General features: G+C 44.6%; 1 protein-coding gene across 1 annotated transcript; it reads left to right on the top strand.

Moving 5' to 3' along the window:
• Positions 1–3,566: 3,566 nt before the first annotated feature.
• On the top strand, positions 3,567–23,186 carry LOC147118371 (uncharacterized). Its single transcript, XM_085983897.1, has 5 exons — positions 3,567–4,548; positions 7,158–7,285; positions 19,740–19,922; positions 20,958–21,102; positions 22,783–23,186. The coding sequence occupies exons 1-5, from the start codon at positions 3,567–3,569 to the stop codon at positions 23,184–23,186; spliced, it is 1,842 nt and encodes a 613-aa protein (XP_085840023.1).
• The last annotated feature ends 737 nt before the right edge of the window (positions 23,187–23,923 follow it).

Here is a 23,923-nt window from a genome sequence, read left to right as displayed (position 1 = left end):
ACAGTGATACAGAGCACAGAGAGAGTTCAGAAACCTGAACATGGTGGAGATTACAGACACACAGTGATACAGAGAACGGAGAGAGTTCACAAACCTGAACATCATGGGGATTACAGACACACAGTGACACAGAGCACGGATAGAGTTCACAAACCTGAACAATGTGGGGATCACAGTCATATAGTGGGACAGAGCAAGGGGAGAATATACAAATATTCTCCACGAAAGCATTCTCGATTAAACTTAGAATTTTACTTCACAGAAACAATTGATTAATCCCACCAAGTCTCCAATTTCCTTTCCACTGCTCACACCCTTTATTATTATTCATCTTTTTAGAATATCCTATCTATTTCCCCTGTTAAAATATTTCATGCATTTATTCCGCATTTTCACCTCCTTCTGTGTAAAGAATTGTTTTTCTCAAGATAAAACATTATGTTTGCCATGTCATATTTCACCCTTGATGTTACATTTATTGATCCGCCTGTTTCCACAGGGACCATTAGAGTTTCTTCTTTCCTCTTCTTTGGTTCTTGGTGTAGCTTAAAAGATATATGTGTTCGAAATTTTAAAATGAATTAGTTGCTCATTTTTGAGCTGCTAGATCTAGCACGGTGACCACATTTGCAGCAATTGTTGGCTGCTCGAGGAACTTCGGCTCAGAGTTGATGAGCTGGAGACCGTGCTTCAGACACTGCGACACATTAGGGAGGGGGAGCTTTACCTGGACACTAAGCTCCAGGAGGAAGTCACAGCCACTAGAGTAATTACTTCCCATTTGGCCCATGGTCAGGGACAGGAGTGTATGGCTATAAGCGAGGGAGGCACTGGGATCCAGGAGGTGCTGATGGAGGCGCCTCAGCCCTTGTCCTTGTCCAACAGGTACGAGATTCTTGCTCCCTGTGTGGACGAAGGCAGGGACAGCAGGGAGGCTGAGCAATCTGGCAACAGCACCGTGGTAAAGGGAGCCATTCAATTGGAGGGAGTGAAAATAAATGTTGTAATGATAGGGGACAGTATATTTAGGTGGATAGATACTTTTCTCTGCAGCCAAGAGCGTGAGTCCCGAAGGCTGTGTTGCCTGCCAGGTGCCAGGGTTAAGGACATCTCCTCTGGGCTGGAGTAGAATTTGGAGTGGGAGGGGGTAGTTCCAGTTGTCATGGTCTACGTAGGTACCAATGACATAGACAGGACAAAGAAAGAGGTTCTGCTGAGAAAGTCTGAGCAGCTAGGGGCTAAATTAAGAAAGCAGAACCACAAAGATAATAATCTTTGGATTACTATCTAACCGACGAGCGAATTTGCATAGGGTAAATAAGATCAGAGAAATGAACGACTGGCTGAAGGACTGGGGTGGAAGAAATGAGTTTCGATTTCTGGGGCACTGGCACCAGTACTGTGATAAAAGGGAGCTGTTCCGTTTAGATCGGCTTCACTTGGACCGTGCTGGGGCTAGAGTCCTGGCGAATCGAATAACCAGGGCCATTGAGGGCTTTAAACTAAATAGTGGATGGGGGGAGGGTGCAGGTGAGCGGGAATTTAAAAAGTCGATGTGAAATGAGAAAACAATAGAGCAGGATGGAGATGCGGGAAATAATAACCAGAGTGTAACAGGAAGGGGCAGAATGTTTAAAAATAAGAGTGCAGCAGAAAATGGACCAAAGCAACGAGCTATTTTAAAAAGAAAAAGTTAAAAGCTCTATATATGAATGCAGGCAGCATTCCTAACAAGATCGATGAGTTGATGGCACAAATAGATACAAATGGGCATGATCTGATCAACATTGCAGAGACGTGGTCGCAAGGTGACCAGTGCTGGAAACTGAATGTTCCCGGATATTTGACAATTCGGAAGGATAGGCAGAAAGTAAAGGAAGTTGGGGTGGCTTTGTTGATAAAGGATCGGATCAGTGCACTGGTGAGAAGCAATACTGGTCCAGAAGATCAAGACGTAGAATCAGTTTGGGTGGAGATAAATAATAATAATGGGAAAAAGTCTCTGGTAGGCGTACTCTACAGGTCCCCGAACAGTAGCAACACTGTTGGACAGAGCATTAATCAACATATAATGGAGGCCTGTAGAAAAGGTACGGTAATAACCATGGGTGATTTTAATCTCCATATTGTTTTGACAAATCAAATTGTCCATGGTAGCCTGGAGGTGGACTTCATAGAGCATAGGGGACGGTGTACCAAGGGGACGGTCTACACCTGAACTGTGAGGGAGCCGATGTCCTCGGGGTAATATTTTCTAGGGCGGTTCGGGAGGATTTAAACTAATTTGGCAGGGGGATGGGAACCTAGGTAGTGGAAAAGAGGGAAGTCATATGAAGTTAGAAATAGATGGTAGAAAGGTGAGAAGCAATAAGCAAAGGAGAGAAACACAAAGGGCCAAACTAATTCATAATGAGAGTGTGAAAAAAGCAAGCCTGAAGGCTTTGTATCTTAATGCTAGAAGCATTAGGAACAAGGTGGATGAATTAGTTGTGGAAATAGAGGTAAACAAGTATGATTTGATTGGGATTACAGAAACGTGGCTGCAGGGTGGGCAAGGCTGGGAACTTAACATCCAGGGATATACAATATTTAGGAAGGATCGGCAAAAAGGTAGGGGAGGTGGGGTAGCATTGCTGGTAAAGGAGGGGATTAATGCAATGGAAAGGAAGGATATTAACTCGGATGAAACGGAATCTGTATGGGTAGAAATGAGAAATAGCAAGGGGAGGAAAACGTTAGTGGGTGTGATATATAGGCCTCCAAATAGTAATATGGAGGTGAGGGAAGGCATAAAAAGGGAAATTAGAGAAGCGTGCGATAAGAGCACAGCTGTCATCATGGGTGACTTTAATTTACATATTGATTGGACTACCCAAATTAGTAAAAATTCTGAGGAGGAGGAATTCCTGGAATGTTTTCGGGACGGTTATCTGGACCAATATGTCGAGGAGCCGACTCGGGATCAGGCCATTTTAGACTGGGTATTGTGCAATGAGAAGGGACTTATCAGCAATCTTCTTGTACGAGGCCCATTGGGTCAGAGCGATCATAATATGATCGAGCTCTCAGTCGAGATGGAGAGTGAGGAAATTGAATCAGAGACTAAGGTCCAGAACTTAAATAAAGGGAATTACGAGGGTATGAGACGGGAATTGGGTAAGATTGATTGGGTGGTGTTTCTGGGGGGATTGACAGTGGACAGACAATGGCAAGCATTCAAAGATAGAATGGAAGAATTCCAGAACATGTTTATACCGGTTTGGCATAAAAATAAACCTAAAAAGGTGACTCAACCGTGGATAACGAGGGAAATTAGGGACAGCATAAAATTAAAAAAAAGGGCATATCAACTGGCAAAAAAAAGCACCAGACTGGAAGATTGGGGGCAGTACAGGATACAGCAAAAGAGGACAAAGGGATTAATCAGGAAGGGGAAAATAGAATACGAAAGTAAACTTGCAGCAAACATAAAGACAGACTGCAAAAGCTTTTATCGGTATATCAGGAGGAAAAGACTGGTAAAATCCCAAGTCGGTCCCTTGCAGTCCGATTCGGGAGAATATATAATGGAGAATAAGGAAATGGCAGACCAATTAAACTCATACTTTGGTTCTGTATTCACAAAGGAGGACACAAATAACCTCCCAGGAATATCGGCAAACATAGGGACTAATGAGAGGGAGGAGCTGACAGAAATTAGTATCTCTAGGGATATGGTGTTGGGTAAGTTGAGGGGACTGAAGGCCGACAAATCCCCGGGGCCTGATAAACTACATCCTAGGGTACTTAAGGAGGTGGCCCTGGAGATAGCAGATGCTCTAAGGATCATCTTCCGGAACTCCATTGACTCGGGAACAGTACCCGTGGATTGGAGGGTAGCTAATGTTACCCCAATATTTAAAAAGGGGGGTAGAGAGAAAGCAGGGAATTATAGACCAGTAAGCCTTACATCGGTTGTGGGCAAAATGCTAGAGTCCATTATTAAGGATAAAATAGCGGAGCACTTGACAAATGGGGAAAGGATCGGACAGAGTCAACATGGATTTACAAAGGGTAAATCGTGTTTGACTAATCTGCTGGAATTTTTTGAGGAAGTAACTGGTAAAATAGATGGGGGAGAGCCAGTGGATGTGGTGTACCTTGACTTCCAGAAAGCCTTCGATAAGGTTCCACACAAAAGATTATCATGCAAAATTAAGGCTCATGGGATTGGGGGCAAAGTATTAACGTGGATAGAGAACTGGCTGGCGGATAGAAAACAGAGAGTTGGAATAAACGGCTCGTTTTCGGAGTGGCAGGCAGTGACCAGCGGGGTGCCGCAAGGATCTGTCCTGGGACCCCAGCTGTTCACAATATATATAAATGATCTGGATCAGGGAATTGGATGCAATATTTCCAAATTCGCTGACGACACTAAACTAGGAGGAGGGGTGGGCTCTGATGAGGATGTCAGGAGGCTACAGTGCGATTTGGACAGGTTGGGGGAATGGGCGGATACGTGGCAGATGCACTATAATGTGGATAAATGCGAGGTTATCCACTTTGGGGGTAAAAACAGGAGGGTGGATTATTATCTAAATGGCAATAGATTGGGAGATGGGGAAGTGCAGAGGGACCTGGGTGTTCTTGTGCACCAGTCACTGAAGGAGAGCATGCAGGTGCAACAGGCGATTAAGAAGGCAAATGGTATGTTGGCCTTCATATCAAGGGGGTTCGAGTATAGGAATAGGGATACCTTACTACAGCTGTACAAGGTGCTGGTGAGACCGCATCTGGAGTATTGTGTACAGTTTTGGTCGCCCCATCTGCGGAAGGATGTTCTTGCCATGGAAAGAGTGCAGCGGCGATTCACCAGGCTGATACCTGGAATGGCGGGAATGACCTACGAGGAGAGATTGAATAGTTTGGGCTTGTACTCACTGGAGTTTAGAAGATTGAGAGGGGATCTCATCGAAACATATAAAATTATGGCAGGCCTGGACAGGCTGAATTCAGAGAGAATGTTTCCAATGGCAGGGGAGCACAGAACCAGGGGCCACAGTCTAAAAATAGCGGGCAAATCATTTAAAACAGAGATGAGGAAGAATTTCTTCACTCAAAGAGTGGTGAGCCTGTGGAATTCCCTGCCACAGAGGGCTGTGAAGGCTAATTCAATAAATATTTTCAAGAGAGAATTGGATATATTTCTGAAGGCTAAGGGGATTAAGGGTTACGGAGAAAAGGCGGGGACGGGGTACTGAACTGGTAAGATCAGCTATGATCTCAGACGAAGATCAGCCATGATCTCATTGAATGGCGGAGCAGGCTCGAAGGGCCGAATGGCCTACTCCTGTTCCTATCTCTATGTTTCTCTATGTTTCTATACTGGGGATAGCTTCCTAGAACAATATGTAATGGAACCAACCAGGTGGCAGACTATCTTGGATTTGGTACCGTGTAATGAGACAGAATTAATAAATGATCTCATAGTAAAGGATCCTCTTGGAAAGAGTGATCACAGCATTGTTGAATTTCAAATTCAGTTGGAGGGTGAGAAAGTTGTCTCTCAAACCAATGTCCTGATCTTAAACGGAGGCAATTACAGTGGCATGAGGGCAGAACTGGCTAAAGTGGACTGGAAAAAAAGGGTAGGACAGTTGAAATGCACTGGTGGACATTTAAGGAAATATTTCATAACTCTCAACAAAAATGTATTCCAGTGAGAAAGAAAGATTTTAAGAGAAGGGAGCACCATCCATGGCTAACTAAGGAAGTAAACGATGGTATCAAATTGCAAACGAAGGCATTCAATGTTGCCAAGATTGGTGGGAGACCAGAGGATTGGGAATTTTTAAAAAGCCAGCAAAGGATTAGTAAAAAAATAATAAAGACTGAGAAGATGAATTACGAGAGTAAACCAGCAAGAAATATTAAAACAGATAGTAAGAGCACCTAAAGGTATATAAAGAGGAAGAGAGTAGCTAAAGTAAACGTTGGTCCCTTAGAGGATGAGACTGGGGAATTATCAATGGGGAAAGAGGAAATGGCAGAGACTCTGAACAAATATGTTGTATCTGTCTTCACGGTGGAAGACACTAACAACATCCCAATAATGGATAATCAAGGGGTTACATGGTGGTGGGAACTAAAGACAAAAACTATTACTAATGAAAAAGTACTTTGTAAAATGATGGGACTAAAAGAAGACAAGGCTCCTGAACCAGATGGCCTGCATCCCAGGGTCTTAAAAGAAGTGGCTGCAGAGATAGTGGATGCATTGTTTGCAAGATGCCTAAATTCCCTGGGCTCTGGAGAGGTTCCAGCGGATTGCAAAACCGCAAATGTAACAAACCGATTTAAGAAAGGAGGGAGACTGAAAGCAGGAAACTATAGACCAGTTCGCATAACATCTGTCGTTGGGAAAATGCTGGAGTCCTTCATTAAGGAAGCAGTAGCAGGGCATTTGGAAAATCATAATGCAGTCAAGCACAGGCAGCATGGTTTTATGAAAGGGAAAACACAAACAGAAGCATTTTCACGCACAAAAAAGTCAGGCTATAGACGAATGTAGAATTAAAATGCACTTTTTATGGACATAGTCTCCAACGGTTGTACTGAATAAATAATTCCTGATACCATAGCATCTCACATTGCTCTATTCTGATCCTACAGATACACTGAATCAATGTTCGTGTTGGAAACTGATAAAAGTAAATTATGTTCAGAGCATTGATAGAACAAATGAATAAACAAGATTATAACTCACAACTGGACTCTTACCCAGCCCCTTTGACAGTCTCCAAATAATTAGATATCTAAAGCTATCGTTAAAATAATCAATATCAATTAGTAAAGCTCCCTTGATATTTAATCATATTATTCCCGAGTGATAGATGGTACTAAATTGATGCAAATTCAATTAGAGTGTGACATTGAAGAAAGAAATGTCATAATTTCCAATACGGACTATAGGAGGATCATAAAGGAAGAGCAACTGTGGAGCTAGGAACAGAGATAGATTGCTGAGAGTGATTAACTTAACACAAGACATACATTGAAAACTAAATTAGAGAACAAACTATTACCTTAAGGAAAAGAAAATAATATATAATAGTAATATGATATCTTGGATTAATAAACGATCTTCTGAATATATTTCCTCCTCTACGTCGCCATAGATTCCTCAGACGACATCTTGATTGAAGACTATGAGGAACAGAGCGGCAACATCTGGAAAACCGCTTCCACATTCACCATCCTGTTCTTCCTGAGCATTTCCTACAGCGCTGCCGTCACTCTAGTGAAGGTGAGAAGATTCAATCTAGTCATACTTGGATTTGACTGAAGCGGTTCGACAAATCTCCACAAGTTTCATTGATAAAACCGTGAGATAAATGCCACAAACCGCTAAATCTCTGCTTCATTCTTTTATCCCTTATTTACAGGTAAAGTGAGCAGTTGAATTTCAGACGCTGTGAATTTTCCTCATCTGTTTATTAACATCCCTGTGTCCTGAAAATAAAATATGTCCTCTTGGTGATTCTCAGAGTCAAATGCCTTCAGTTAATAGACCAGAATCTGCAGCTCAGAAAATCATAACCGGGATTTCCGTCTCTCTGTTTGAAATGTGTGAGATAATTGTGGCTATAATATAAATGTATTTTAGAGCTTCACAGTTGTTTGAATATTTCGTATATAAATAATTCACTTTTCTGGTTCCTAATTCACAATTGTTCCCTTCCCTTTAATTCGAGCCCCTGTTTTCTCTCCCTGGTATCTGTTACAGTTGTACAGCTAGCTGGCAGCTCAGACCGTCTGTGTTCTGGTCTCAGTGTGACGCTCTGTTGTTATATTCACTTTGTGATAATCTTTGAAGAACTTCTCTGTAAATGGTACTCCGTGAAATTGTTCATAAATCTGGAATGATATTTGGCTAATTTGGACTTTGCTGAATTCCTTTCTACAATGCTCCTCCACACCGCCCCATTTTCCCAATCAAACTTTGTTTTATTTCCCTGACAGATATTTGTCACCCGTCCTGTCTGGTTTGTGTTTGTACCCAAGTCCCTTCGGTGAAGGAAGCCACTGCGCCACCTACTGACCTATCAGAGTAAAGACACCTTTACCCCTGCCTTTTTATATCACGGCCCAGAGGCGGAATGACTGCACAGCGACCGGGCGCACCTCGCAGACCCCTCTAATATTATGGTCTGTCACAGTCACATGCCAGGTTCCATTAAAGAGCAGGGCACTGCTATATCACTAACTGATAATATACAGCACATGACAGAGCAAAGCTCCCTCTACACTCTCTCATCAAACACTCCCAGGGCAGGTACAGCACGGGTTGGATACAGAGTAAAGCTCCCTCTACACTGTCCCATCAAACATTCCCAGGGCAGGTACTGCACGGGTTAGATACAGAATAAAACTCCCTCTACACTGTCCCATCAAACACTCCCAGGGCAGGTACAGCACGGGTTAGATACAGAGCAAAGCTCCCTCTACACTCTCTCATCAAACACTCCCAGGGCAGGTACAGCACGGGTTGGATACAGAGTAAAGCCCCCTCTACACTATCCCATCAAACATTCCCAGGGCAGGTACTGCACGGCTTAGATACAGAATAAAACTCCCTCTACACTGTCCCATCAAACACTCCTAGGGCACGTACAGCACGGGTTAGATACAGAGTAAAGCTCCATCTATACTGTACCATCCAACACTCCCAGGGCAGTTACATTACGGGTGAAATACAGAGTAAACTTCCTCTACACTGTTCCATCCAACACCCCCAGGGCAGGTACATCACGGGTTAGACACAAAATAAAGCTCCCTCTAAACTGTCCCATAGAAAGGTGACACTGTCACATTGGGAGCACAAACCCTGGAAATGATGGTAAACGGCTGCGGCCTATCCGACACACAGGCTCTCTCTCCAGCTTTTCTGTTACACACACAGATTCCCTCTCCCGATTTTCTGTTTCTCAAACTCAGGCACTCTCTGCTTTACTGTTATATACACACACATTCACTCTCCAACTTTTCTGTTATAAACACAGACGCTCCAAATATTCTGTTATGCACACTCTCTTTCTCTCCACCTGTTCTGTTATATACGCACACAGATACCAAAGACAGAGAGGAAAGAAGGATAGATTGTATGTGTAGGAGAGATGATGAGGGATCAAACGGTATATTTGACACCTTCTGCGCCCAGTGGGCTCCGCTGGATACAGGTTGTGTGATAGCCGGACAAAATCAAATTCTGATGGAATATTATTCTAGTTATCTTCAGGCCAATTGTGTGAGTGGAGCTCTTCTCCCAGGGAGGGCACGATAGAATGTAATTTTTTGTTTTGGATTAGCTCCTTTAAAGTGGACCCGATTCCAAGTGGTTCACACAGACCAATAAAAGAGTCGGCCCAGCACTCTGGTAACCACTTCCAACTCTTCTTCAATCTGAGCCACACCCATTTACCCTGACCTTCTGTCTCCTGTATCCCTGACAGCGTTTCTCTCTGCTCTGCTCCACTCCCTCTGATACCATCTCCCTAAACTCACTGATTATCACCCCAGTGAACCTTTCTCCCTGCTCTCTTCTATTCCCTCTGATACCATCCCCCTGAACTCACTGACCATCACCCCAGGGAACCGCCTGTGACTTTATTCACTCCCTGTTTCCCTGCAGTTTTGTTCCATCCTTCACCGGATCCTTGGATTCTTTCAGTGCCTCTCGGTCGTGGAAAATTCTCCAGAGGTTTCTGTTAAGTATGTGTATTGTATTGAACAATTAACACAAAGACTTAAACGTATAACTCAAACAGGTCTTTACTGGTTGGAGGTAGGGACTATACATAGGTCTTTACTTCATGCCCACAGGCGGGAACTGAGGGGGATCAGTACCCACAGTACTATTTATACCCATATGGCCAGGAGTGGTACTGCGTATCACTACGCCCAACAAGTAGTGCAGTCCTGTCCATAGGTTCAAAGTAGCACACATATTACATACACAACATTCCTCCCTTCCTAGCTTTACAGTCATCTCCCCATTTAACATAACGTAATAACATATATACATATATAACTTCAGGTTTACATAACAGAATAACATAGATACATAGATAACTTCATGTCAAAAACAGATCACAGATTCAGTCTCTGCGGAAAACAGTTCACAGATTCAATCTCTGTGGTGTAGTCGGTTCACGTTGCTAGAGTGACTCATTCAATAGTCCTTCCATGGATTTAACAGTTTGAACTTCCGAACTGAATTGGCTCCGTTCGGAGGGACCACGTGTGTGATCTGGTAGAGGTGATAATGGTTCAGATGGGTCATCTTCTGTTTTTACTTTTCCTTTTCTGCTTCTTGGAGACTCTCTGGGCTCCATTGTCAGCTGCCACAGCTGCCAGCTGCATGCGCAGTTCCTCCTTCTCTTCCTCCTGTTTCCGTCGTAGAGCCAGCTTCTCCCGATGTTCCGTAGACTTTTGGTGCTCCTTCATGATTTCTGCACTTTGGGAGTCGAAGTTACAAGCTGGGCAGGACAGGACATCGTAATATTCGGTGTCGTCCTGAGCTAGACCAGTGAGAGGGTCGTCTATTTCCTCCATACCCAGCTGGACATTAGCCAGCTCTTGTTCCAAATCCAGACATCTTTCCTGAAGAGACTTCTTCATGTGTACCTCTGCATCCAGCTTTTTCTGGGCTTTCAGCAAGTCGTTTACTAGTGACCTCATTTGTGATTTTAATACTTCAACTTCCTTTGGAGATTGATTGATCGGACTATGCAATCCCTCTACCGGAGCAGCTGTTTCAGCGGTCTGTTGTTCTACGTTGACGTGAGTCAGCGTACTTTTGGCATCCAAGGGCTGCTCTGTTGCAGTCATCTCAGTCTGTGTTGCCACCTCAGCTCTTCCAATAACCTTTGAGAGCTCCGAACCCCTTTCGTTTGAATATTGAAGTTCATGTTCAAGTTTTTCCCATTTCAGAGTCCTGTCCTTCAGCGTATGCAGGAGTTGGCTGACCGTTAACTCCTCTGACACCAGACGTTTTGTGTGCTCCTGCTCCATTTTCTCCATCAGCTGCTTCTGTTGTCTTTCCAGATTCTCCAACTCTATATCAAAGAACTCTTTCGTTGCATTCAACTCTTGCTCAAAACGGCGAAGCATTTGTTCTAATTGCTGTTGTAGTTTGAAATGGAGTTGAGTTCGAGCCCGGTGTCCCTCAGAAATGGGCACATCAGTAGACTTGCCAGACTCAGAATCCACAGTTAAACTATGTTGTTGTTGCTCAGTGGAATTCTGTGCTGAAACTTTGTCTTTTGCACCTGAGTTGGGCTTACCATCATCCGTTCCAGAGTCTGGGCCGACTATCTTCACCGAGTTCTCACTCGTTATTGTTTGTAGGAAATGCCAGTCCATATTCATTTTCCTAATCCACTCCCGTCCTAGTAGTGGAGGACCTCCTTCAGATATCACATATAAGTCCATTATTTGACTGTCTTCGCCCTTGTGGGCCACTGCAACCTCTATTTTCCCGATGGGGTACACTCTTTGCCCCGTGTATGTTGTCAATATAATCCCCGTATCCTGTAGGGGAATATGTTGGAATAACTTTCCGTAATCTTTCTTATTTATGACCGTCAATGCCGATCCAGTGTCCAATTCCAGTTTTACTTGGACTCCTTCTATCTGAAGAGTGACCCAAATTGTCTGGAGGTCTGCACCCTTACCAGCGTTGAGTACTCTTAAGCTAGCCAGTTCATTACAGCTTAAGCTAGCCAGTTCATTACTGCTAGCGTCTGAATCGGACTCCTGTTCGGTCACCTTGTGTACCTTTGCGTATTTTCCTTGCGGTGACTTCTTGTTGCTGGTCTTCTTCCCTGACCTGCATACTCTAGCTATATGTCCAAGCCTACCACAAGTTCTACATTCTTGGTTTTTAAACCAACACTGGTTCTGATCATGCGTTGTCTTTCCACAACGATAACATTTGCCAGAACTCACACCCAATTTGTGTGCACTGAGCTCCGGTGACCGTAGCTGCATTACTGCCGTGCCTCTCGCTGCGGCTTCGTGTGCTGCTGCCATAGTGACCGCCTTCTCAAGCGTCAGCTCATTCTCCTCGAGCAGTCGCTTTTGTGTATCCTGTTTAAATAAACCACACACAAATTTGTCTCGTAGTGCATCTGTCAATCCCGTTCCAAACTGGCAATATTTCGCTAATTTACGCAATTCCAGCAAATATTCAGCATTGCTTTCATGCTGTAGCTGCCTTCTGTCGTAAAATTTAAATCGTTCCGCTAGCATCAGCGGCGTGGGGTTTAGATGATCTTTCAGGACAGTAACAATCTCATCGAACGTCTTATCCGCCGGTTCATCTGGTGATAACAGGTGTTTCAATTGCCCGTACGTCTTCGCACCCATTAAATTTAATAATGTTAGAGCTTTATCTTGGTCACGAATTTTATTGGCCTTACAATAATTTTTTACTCTTTCAACATATATGGCCCAATCTTCGAGGTCACTATCAAAGGTGCTAATATTCCCGTGTTTAGGCATTGTAGATTTGCAATTTCTCAGATTTTCTTTTCTTTACTTGTTATCAAAGATGGCGGCTTCCCGCTCTTGCCGTCGTCCTCCGCCCACAAAATGGCGGTTTTCCCGCGCTTGGCGGTCTTCACCCGTCCCCCGACGCCGTCTCCCTTCAGCCCTCGAGTGCGGCCCTTATCTTCGCCGCGATCGATAGCCCGCGCTGTGCACCGCGACTCTCGCACCTTGAGCTTCTGCAGCCGCCGCGCCTTTCAGTCCGAGTGCGGCTCTTATCTTTGGTCCCGATCGCTGGCCCGGCTGCGCCCCTCACTTCAAAGCGGCCCGGCCCTTATCTGCCGATCGCTATCGCCCTACCTCTCTCTCTTCCCCAGTCCTGTCTTTACTCCGGTTCACAAGCTGATGGAGGCTTCAGGGTCCTAATGCCTGTCCCTTCCAGTCGCTGGAAGCTGTCAGGATTTCTGCTGCCCTTCAGTTTTGAGTGGGGTGTTGAGGATTGAAACCTCTCTTCAACGTCCTGTCTTTGGACGAAGCCGCCTGGAATAACTGCCGCAGGGTAAGAGCCTGACTCGTCGCCAGTGTTAAGTATGTGTATTGTATTGAACAATTAACACAAAGACTTAAACGTATAACTCAAACAGGTCTTTACTGGTTGGAGGTAGGGACTATACATAGGTCTTTACTTCATGCCCACAGGCGGGAACTGAGGGGGATCAGTACCCACAGTACTATTTATACCCCTATGGCCAGGAGTGGTACTGCGTATCACTACGCCCAACAAGTAGTGCAGTCCTGTCCATAGGTTCAAAGTAGCACACATATTACATACACAACAGTTTCTGGCCCGACCCGAGTCACCAATGTTCCTTCTGATGCGACGCTGCTTTCCCAGGCGCGAGGACTCCTGTGGTTGAATATCAGGCCGGGTTGAGCGACGGAAGAATTAGGCGGCCCTTCTCAAGAGCTTGGAAGGAAGTTTGGCAATTGTTTTAGTTGCTGCTTAAACTATGCCCCTTCTAAGCAACAAATACCTTGAGCCGCTATCGCTGTGTCTCCCGTCTCTCTGACTTGTCCCCAGGTTCAGGGAATCTCGGTTGGTGCGGAGCCCATTCAAGACTTTCCGATCTGACCCCCGGTGTCACAGTCCTGCGTCAGTGGTCACAGGCTGCACACACTGGAAATCGTTAACCCTGAGCGGAGAAAAGAGACTACCTGTGATCTCTGACCCTGAATGAATGTGGAAAACTGCCAATCACGGTGTTGTGACGTTTGAAACGCATTTTGGCGTCATCTACTGCAGGGCAAACTGGCGGCGGCCATGTTTGTGTGATGTACAGTCGGCCAAGTTTGTGTGATATACAGCCGGCCAAAATGTTTTGATGTACAGTCGGCCATATTTATTTGATGTAGTCAGCCATGTGGTACAGTCGCCTATTGTGGTGTGACGTGTGACTTCAATACCCACAAAAGAAACAGTCTCGTTTTCTGAATAAAAAGGAGAAAATATGCGACAGAGATGAAGAGAGATAGCGACAATTAAAGTAGTGAGCGAGTTGCGCATGTGCGAACAGTGCTCCCATGGTGCAGCACGGCCCGTGGTCTACATAGGGCCTGTTCTGGCCCGCTGTGCATTGTGGAAAGCTCCGTCCTTCATGGCTCCTTAAATCATTGGAAGGCTGTGAGCCAATTGGACCACTGAATAGCAACTTATTCCAGCCTCCTTCGGGCAAACTACCACACAGGCAGAGCGGTCCTTGCAGGCTAAAAACACTGGGTCAGATTATTTTCAGGATAACTAATGCACAGAAGTTAAATGACGCAGCCAAAAACCGGAACAGCAAGAATAGAAAAATCGTTCAGAAATCTCTATTTCCCCACGGATCTCCAGAAACATTCAACATTTTTTCTCTTTCATGTCCTCTCCCATTTGGTTGCGTGTTTTCAACTCCTCTGTTTTCACATTTAGAAAGTTGCAGCTATCTTTAGGTGAAACTAAGAGAAAGCAACAGGTCGGAGGATTTCCCGAGAAGCTGAACACATGAAATATCCGTTTGTGAAGGAATACAGGAGATGAAATAACACACATAGGCGGAATGTGGTATCCAGATCATGTCCTTTTAACGGAGCGACCAGCAGGAAGTTCCTGACGCTGTCAGCAAATCTCTTTCTCGGAGCTGATCTGAACATCGATCCATAACTTTAAGGGAAAACAGCTGGTCAGAAGCAGAAATGATAGCTTAACCGATCGGTTCATTCTGTGATTGATCTTTCGTGCCGATTGGATTCTGCAGTTTGTTTTCTCGGCCGCTCCTGGAAACAATTGGGTGACAGTTTGATCCGAGGTTAATTTGGTTTCCTCTCGGTGTGTGTTTGAGCGCCTGACAGCGCGCTGCTCATTGTGGCTGCATCTGCCCGCGATTCCACACAACCCCAACAGACAGGTGCTCCGCCCTACAGTCCAAAGGCAGTTTTTATACAGGGCTGAGACTGCTTTCCATCACTGTGAGCTCCAGGTTGCAGTAATACACGGCAGAGTCAGTCAGCTGCAGCCCGGAGATGGTTAAACTGGTGAATTTAGTCGAGGCCTGGAGATCTGCAGAGAAACGGGTTTTAGCAAAATCTGCTTTACTTTCACCACCGCTCGAGAATTTCCTCAGTATAAACTCGGGCTGTGTATCTGGGTGTTGCCGGTACCAGTATAAATAATAGACGCTCCGTGTAATATCATAGGTACAGCTTAAAGTCATCGCTTCTCCTTCTGTCTTAACTCCAGAGGACAGCGGCTGAGTGACAGAAACTCCAAGACTCAGGTCTGAAAAACATGTTGAAACAGGAAAAGATCAGACCGGCAGGTGTTTAAAATTCAGATTCAAACCATGTTTAGAAATGAGAGAATGAGATTACCAGTCAGAAATGCGGCCCACACAGCCCAGATGCTGAGTAGGCTCATTATCGTTGTCCGCTCTGTAGAAGGGGGTTTGGATATTTGAAAACACCCGTTCTAATCCTCTCCCTCAATAATCTGCTGTCGTGTCTCAGGATGCTCTCACCTCACATCCTGGTGTCCCCAGTGGTGCTGTGTGACCGGTAGGTGGTGAGCTGGCTGCCAGTGAATGGAAACACACCGAGATGGGCCACAGTCAGTGTCCTTATAGGGGAATGGTTCCGCTTTTAGAGACCAGGATGGGAATGAACCCATGTCTGGTTATTGCAACCAGAAAGCAGAGGGCTATTAATGGGTTACGTTTATCGGGTCAATTCGTTCTCTAGTATTCCATTCGCCTTACGATCAGGACATCGGCAACCTTGATTCCAGTTAGCATTCCATCACGGGTCAATGAACTAAAAATGACTCGGTATTCTAGCTGAATGATTTGGAGATCCGTGATATTAGAGCGATGGTATTTGCTGTTACTGAACAAACAATTGAACAGACTTAAATAATAAACTCCTGCTATAATTTAAACAGGGGTTCGAGAACAACCCCTTCTGTGGTTCGCATTTAAAATTTGTTTAAATTCTATCTGGTGACTTCTGAGCGTCTTTGTGCCAGTTCTTTAATTATTTAATTATTTAAAGATCCATTATCTTCAGATTTTGGATTTGCAATGAGAGAATGGAGGGAGCGGCGGATCCGTGTTTTTCTACAATTTCCCGTTCATCTGCTTAAAGTGCCCAGGAGCAGAGCACGAGGAGCGGCTTCAAAGGGTGAGGTGTCGGGCGGGACCTCGTTAACAAGAGCTCAACATCAGCAGGGCGTGAAAATCTCCTTACAACTTTCACTCATAATAGAAAAGGATGTGGCGCAGAGAAATAAACACAATGCAGGCAGTTTCGCTTTCTGTTTCGCCCCTTTAACATCGCTCTCCATCATCGGTACAGTTAATGGCTTCCGAAATCGGATCTCAGGCTGCGCGTTTCATTCACATTTTAATATGTCTTTCCCCATCTTCCACACCCTTCCACTCATTGGTCCTGCCCACTGGTTATTATCAGAAGTCAACACTTCGAAATGAGCGATGTCTTGTTTTGACGCTTATTACCCGAAATACCGACCCAGCCCACTGGGGCAAATGAATTTCAAATATTAAGCATCTTTTGAGTCAGAAATTGACACAACAGTCGGAGAAACAGCATTTAACTCGCTGCTGCAGGTGCGACCCTGAATCCGACACCGGAATCACAGGGCCATTCTGGGAATTTTACTAAAAGTCCAACCTCTCAGTAGGCCAACCAGAATTGTCACAGGTAAAGGGAAAAAATATCAATTGATTGCGAAAGTTTATGGTTGATGAATTATCAATCAATTGAACCCACCAATGGATTGGGAAACATCTGTGGTTTGGAAAACATGATGAAGGCCGACAGCATTGAGAAATATAATTTGTTTAGTAATATGACGGCCTGGGAAATATCAATGGGTGCGGAAATCTCGCTCCGTCCATCTGTCGCTATTTCTGTTAGTTGGCACAGAAACAGTTTGCTACGCCTGAGTGTGGGGTATTGAGCGGGAATGGGAACTGTAAGCAAACTACATTAATAATCCGTCGATTATGGGAGAGCGCCTCTCATACAAGGGGGAGTGGGTCAATCAGGAATCAGTCACTTCGGAGCCATTCACGGAAAATCACATCACCAAAAACACTTCAATATTAGCAATTAATTTGAAAGCACTTTGGGACATTAAGAAAGGGTTTGAATATATATATTTGTTCTAGAAAATTAGGTGGCTAAGAAATTTCCAAATATCCCATAATGGCACCTTATTCCAGTCTTATATCCCTATACCAGCTCTCCACGAATCTAATCAAGTCACACAACAAAAATACAACCTTCTGAGAAATAAGAATCTGCTTTAACCTCATGCCTTAGAGCACTGGGCCTATCAACATGTCCAAAATTGTCAGTCAAATCACCAAATTCAAAACTTCACCGACTCAGCTCTCTCTGCATGATGTACCATGTCAACTCTAACCATGGCCCATGGGGTACTCACCCGTAACCCCAATGGAAGTGCTGGTTTCGTGCATGCACTGCGCATGCGGGGGAAACTGGCACTTCCGTTCCCCTGAAAGAAGGGGTTTAGAAGTGGAATGCGTGCGCAGGAAAGGCAGCGCGTGCGCATCGAACTTACGGTTTCTTTGCAGGTTTTCCTGGGAGGGTGAGTCTCCAGGTGTTACACTTTTAAAAAGCAGGCGCAAGGCCAGCTTTTTACAAGGTAAGTGGTGAATTCATTAAAATTAAAACATATTTTCCACAGGTTTATTATTTTTAAATACTTTAAAGAAAGGTAAGTTTATTTTTAGCCCCGTTAGAAAATGCAATTATTTTTTCAAAAATTTAAGTTATTGTTTAAAATAGTTATTTGATGTAAATTATAGTTTATTTTAAAAATGTGATTTTTTTTTAAAGTTATTTGAAGATTTAGTGATGTTTTGGGGCTTATAGTATTTATAGATTTCACATGTCTTCCTGTCAAACTTATGAATGAAGCATTCGCTGCTGCCATTGGCTCTCCGTGGTCCACGTGAACCCAGGGGATGCATCGAACTAACTGCGCCCCTTGGATACGCAAGCACTGTGTGCCGGCAGTTGGAGGAGGCCCAGGATCAGAATTCCACGCGGGCTCACAGCTCAACGGCCGGCGCGCTAGGTCAAAGCAGGGAAGGTGTTTGCACCCACGGGAAGTCCCCTACTCGAATTTCTGGGCCATTATATCTCCATCGCAGTGACCCCATCAACCTGAACACATCATAGTGATGTCTTGAGCTTACCCGCGAAATTGGTGAACAGTTCATTCTTTGAATGGACTGAATCGAAATGCTCTGGGGGGTGTGGTTAAAGGAGTTAAGGGCATTTCAATTTGCGACCACAATGCGCAAAACCAACAGGACGTATTTCACTGAGGCAATGGCTTAGAATGACTATATGGCGGTAAAGAAAGTTACAGTTCATGCTCCTTTTACCCGTGTGTTCAGAATGGTGTGACTGCACCACTTCCACAGAGGTGCAAAGATTTAGGTAGGGAAGTGGAAAAATTAAGTGCACGTTGATCTGCTATGTATCCGCATTGATTGAAGTAGCTCGGGTGAGGATATATTGAGTGCATGGTTGTATATGAAAGGACCACATGTTCCAAATATTACACTTGTCTCTTCTCAGCCCAGACACGTGTTCGCTTTATACCTTTAAGATGGAGATTCCCCACCGCCACAGAATAATCATCAGTACCGCGTGGACACCTCCAGGCTTCTCATCTTGATGTTCGGCTGGTTAGAAATGGACATTCTGAAAATCAGGAAGGACTGGAGGCGCTATACTGACACAAATGTAAAGGGACTGCATCAAGTTAGGAAATAGACACTCACAAAGATGAGAACGTGGAACAGCAACTTTCAGGCCCATCCATCCACCCATCCATCCATTCATCCACCCATTAATCCGCTCATCGCTCCGTTATACAAAATTTAGACATCTAATTATCCAGCTATTCTGCATCGCTACATCCATCTACATAGCCACACAACCACCCATACTTATTTAATTTCAGAAAATCTCCTCTATCCGAGGTTCTATCTATCTATCTAACTATCTATCTATCTATCTCTCTATCTCTCTATCTATCTCTCTATCTATCTATCTGTCTGTCTATCTATCTGTTTTTCTATGTATCTGTCTAGCTATCTCTCTCTCTCTATTCATCTGTCTATATGTCTGTCTATCACTGTCTCTCTCAGTAAGGTGAAAAGTGAAAAATAATCTAAATGAGCCTCACACCCTGTTATCATTCATTCCCCACCACAGTCTATATGGTCCATTACTAGTCACAACCTCAAGACTACGAGGGACATGATAAGTGGACAGCCCTCGGCACCGGTGGCATAGCTTATAAAAATGTGAGCTGACGTATCTGCACCACATCCAGGACATTTACTTATAGAAATTGATCCTGTTATTCGTTCCAGTGATCTGAAGCTCTGTGCTGACACTGTGGTGGAAATGTCTGAATTTGGCACTGGGTTAAAATGGTTGAGAAATTTCAGCTTTCTGTTTTTTATTCTGTTTCTATTAGCAACGGAATGTTTTCTGCAGGGCTGAGTTCTGGAGACTCCGTCCAGCAGTGACCACGGGAAACCGAATCTCTGGAAGCCACTTTGTTGAGCATTAATTGTAACTATTCAACATCAGATTCGCGCTCTTCACTGCAGCAATATTGTCAGATCCATAACAAGGCTCCCACTTTCGTACTTCAGAGACATTCCTATGGAAAGGACGAAGTTAATGGTCATTTCTTTGTCATTCTAGAAACGTCCAGAAATATCGCTGTTTTCACCCTGACTGAGCTGCAGCTCGCTGACAGCGCCATGTATTACTGTGAACTAAGGCTCAAAGTGAGAACGGCCTCGGGACTCCTCGTACAGTAACCGTGTTCTGTGAGATCAGCTCAAAGGAGATACATTAAACCCGGCCACCAGGTGGCGCTGACAGAGCGCGGATTCCCACCGCCGGTCATGTTACATGAGCCAATACTGACTGATACAGTCTCAGTACCAATTAAGGTGTAATTGTTTTTTATCTCATATTTTTTCATTAATATTTGCATTGCCTTACAATTTCATAATGTCACATGTAAGTTAAGTGTAAATGAGCTTTCCACCTCCAGAATCTTGGGATCGGTTGCCGTTTTGTTCTATTCCCCTCCACTAGATTCAGCTCATGCTTTTAACCCACTTTCCTGATGAAGTTTTCGGGAACTATTGATTAATATAATAATTCTGCAATTCTTGTCGCTAGACTGCGTGCCCCGAATTTCTGATCAATATGAAATTAACGCAGCCCTGAAAGAAAGACAGCGTTGTATAATCTCCGAAGGGGACATTATTATTGAGTTAAGCTCCATAGAGGTGGATCCTCCGTGTGGCAACACAGCCCGCGACTGCCCCGCCCACAAATTCAGTTTTGCTCTCGCTCTGACCCGTCTTGCCTGCACTGAGCTATTGAAAATATTGCTGTCGCTGTTCCGTGTTTGGCATTGGATGGATCAGCCTTACAGTCGAGCGGAATCTCCTTTTTATTCGATTGTGGGATTAATATTGTTTATTCTCTGTAGCCGCGCAGAAGTAGACAAGAGAATATGCCTTATTGATATAAACCTTGCATAGCTGCCTTATGTTACAATTGTGTTCTACTCCTCCACTTCCTGTAGGGGAAGTTGTGCCGCTGTAAGGGGCAGTGTCTGCGGTCTGCTTTTGCGCATGCGCACCGGCGCGTTGTAGCCTCCAAAATAACGGCAACCAGGATTACTGGTGAATTATATCCTGTTGTTACCAGTGAAAAGAGACACAGCCATGGTTGTAATACATGTTTTCCTGCTATCAGTGTCCTGTGAGTATTCTACAGCTCATTCCAATCATCGTGCTTTCTAGAACTGTCGGAATATAACAATTCTCAAGTGTTGTCCAAAGATGCTCCGAGTTTGGCCCAGGTTATTCAACCTCCCAGAAAGGTCCCACTGGAAGGAAATCCCGCCAGGATCCAGTGCGGGTTCAGCAGGATCGACAACATCTGCTGGTACAGCCGACTGGTGAGCGAAGCCCCGAGAAACATCCATTGTGGATTCAAAGGAGAACGCCATCAACGCTGGTTTAAGATCCACACCGACCGGGATTAAAATCTGAGCACACTCGGCATCGACCAGACAGAGTTGGCGGATACCGGAATCTATTGCTGTGCCGTGGGCCACAGTGTGGGGGAAAGGCTCCACTCTCGAACAATATCTCCTCTCTGAGCAAGGCCTTGGTAGATTGGGTGACAGTCAAACCGCCACCCTAAAAGCACATGAAAGCAAGAAAGAAGGAACGTTCCAAAGCATGTTTCAGCGTTTGAATTACTTTAAAAGTGTAGTCACTGGTCTAATAGACAAAGAATATTGTCCCAGACCCCAAAGATTTGGTTTTCCTTCATAGAATATGCAACAATTCGAAAGTTTCCTTATAACTCGGTTTAATAAACGTTAGAAGGAATGTGTCCTCTATACGATGTACGGCTAGATGCCATAAATGATATTACCGTTCCTTATAAACCTGTTCTTCCTTTATACGGGGCGCTTGGAAGGAATTTCCCCACGTGGATCAAATAGAGAAATGTTGGGGGAGAAATTTCCTTCGTGACTTTGATCTGGCGAATTCGGTAGCAGAGCAGCATAAATCCCCACACTGGTTAAATCTATTATCGAAATGCTCATTCTAAATAATCCTGCAAGGCAGTACTGGACAGAGGGATCAGAATCATTTCCCTGCTCTGATTATCATGTCCTTAAGCAATGATATTGACCAGAAGAAATCACCCGCGGTTAACCTCAAAGGGAATTAAAGGAGAGCGGTTCAATGACTAAAGCGATATTGTATTGACATCTGTTCAGCTGAGTTCTTGCTTTCTTTCGTCCTTCCTTTCAAGTCCCACTCCAGAGACTTAAACGCAACAATCTAGGCTGATACTCTAGTGCAGAGTTGAGGGAGCGCTGCACTGTCGGAGGTGCCGTCCTTCGGATAGAAACATTAAACCGAGGCCCGTCTGCTCTCCTAGCTGGACGTAAAAGATCCCCTGGCACTGTTTCAAAGAAGAGCGGGTGTGTTATCCCAGGTCAATATTTATCCCTCAATAAACATCATTAAGGAAAACAGATTATCTGGTCATTTTCACATTGCTGTCTGTGGCAGCTTGCTGAGCGCAAGTTGGCTGCCGCGTTCTCAACATTACAACAGCGACTACACTTCAAAAGGTACTTTGCCGGCTGAAAAGCGCTTTGGGACATCCGGTGGTCGTGGAAGGCACTATATAAATGCAAGCCTTTCTTTCACTTTTCATTTTCTCAATAGTTTCCACAATAAATGTGTATGAATATAGATATAAATGAATAAACAACTATCAGCGTGTGCTGAAAAGGCGGAAGATGAGGCTTAGTGGATGATTTTTCAGAGGGCCCGAGAGGGGCTGTTGGTCCCAATGGTCTAGGGGCAGGGGAAGGGAACAAGTGTGTTCCTTTCAGAGAGACGGAGCTGAAACAATGAGTTGCAAAATGTTCAAATCCCATTTCAACTTTTCAGTCGCTAACTGGCTTCCGGTGCAGTGCAATATATTATGTGTCTGCATATTAACTGTTGTTGATTTCCAGTTGGTTTGAGTGAATGGTTGTCACTCTCTATCGATAATCGTTGGACCATTATTGATGATATTTCCCATGTTTTCTAGACGGTTGCCTTGCAGATGAAGTGCTGCAGTCGCCGGTCTCCAAAACAGTCCATCCGGGAGATCCGGCGCAGTTCGATTGCAGCTACACCACCTCCGGGATATCCGCCTTCCACTGGCACAAGCAGAGCCCGAATGGACGTCTGCAGCGGGTCATCACCAGCACAAGGAGCGGCAAGGATGTGGTCGGACGGTTGGAGATCGTGCTTGAAACTGACGAAAAACGAGGCTATTTCGCTTTCAGAAGGACGGAACCGCCGGATTTCGCCGTCTATTACTGTGTAATCCAGGCACTCACTGTGACAGCAATGAGCTACACCGCTGCACAACAACCTGGCCTCGGGAGTGACTCGCCCTGCTTTACAAAGATCATTCGTGTCATTCTTTACAAGACACCTACCCGCTAGATTAGAAAATGAAGATTTACTTGTATTATTGCCTCCGACAGGACATTGATAAAACTATATTACAAAGAATTTAAAGCACAGAGGCAGGCCATTCGGCCCAACTGTTCAATGCCGGTGTTTATGTTCCACACGAGCCTCCTCCCACCCCTAATTCATCTCAACCTATCAGCATATCCTTCTCTTCCTTTATCCTTCCCTCTTTATCTAGCTTCCCTAAAGGCATCTATGCTATTCGCCACAACTACCCCTTGTGGTAGCGAGTACCACCTTCTAACCATTCTCTGGGTAAAGACGTATCTGCTGAATTGCCGAGTGGGTTTAGTAGTGACTATCTTAGATTTATGGTCCCGAGTTTAGGACTCCCCCCAGAAGCAGAAACATATTCTCTACCTCTACGCTATCGAACTCCTTCATAATTTGAAAGACCTCTAGTATGTCACCACTCAACCTCCGATTTTCTGGAGAAAAGAACCCCAGGCTGTTCAACCTTTCCTGATAGGTATAGCCTCTCAGTTCTGGTGTCATCCTTGTAAATCTTTTTAGCACGTTCTGTAGTGATGGCGTCGTACCGATGGCGATCGAAAAGAAAGCAATATCAATTAGGCCTTTTTCTACCAATTCGTAATTTGTCCAGTTTTTCTCCAGCGGGTCTCCTTCTGGCCAAGTTGTGTTTTATTCCAATCTGTACCGCTGCTGGTGTGTGTTCCTTGCCGCGAAAATTCTTCTTTTGCATTTAT

This window comes from Somniosus microcephalus, chromosome 4 (genome assembly GCF_052327205.1).
Source record: "Somniosus microcephalus isolate GS21.2 chromosome 4, FLI_Smic_1.0, whole genome shotgun sequence".
In the NCBI taxonomy this organism is placed as follows: domain Eukaryota; kingdom Metazoa; phylum Chordata; class Chondrichthyes; order Squaliformes; family Somniosidae; genus Somniosus; species Somniosus microcephalus.
Note: the sequence above shows the minus strand (reverse complement) of the source record. Positions and strands in the feature narration are given on the sequence as shown.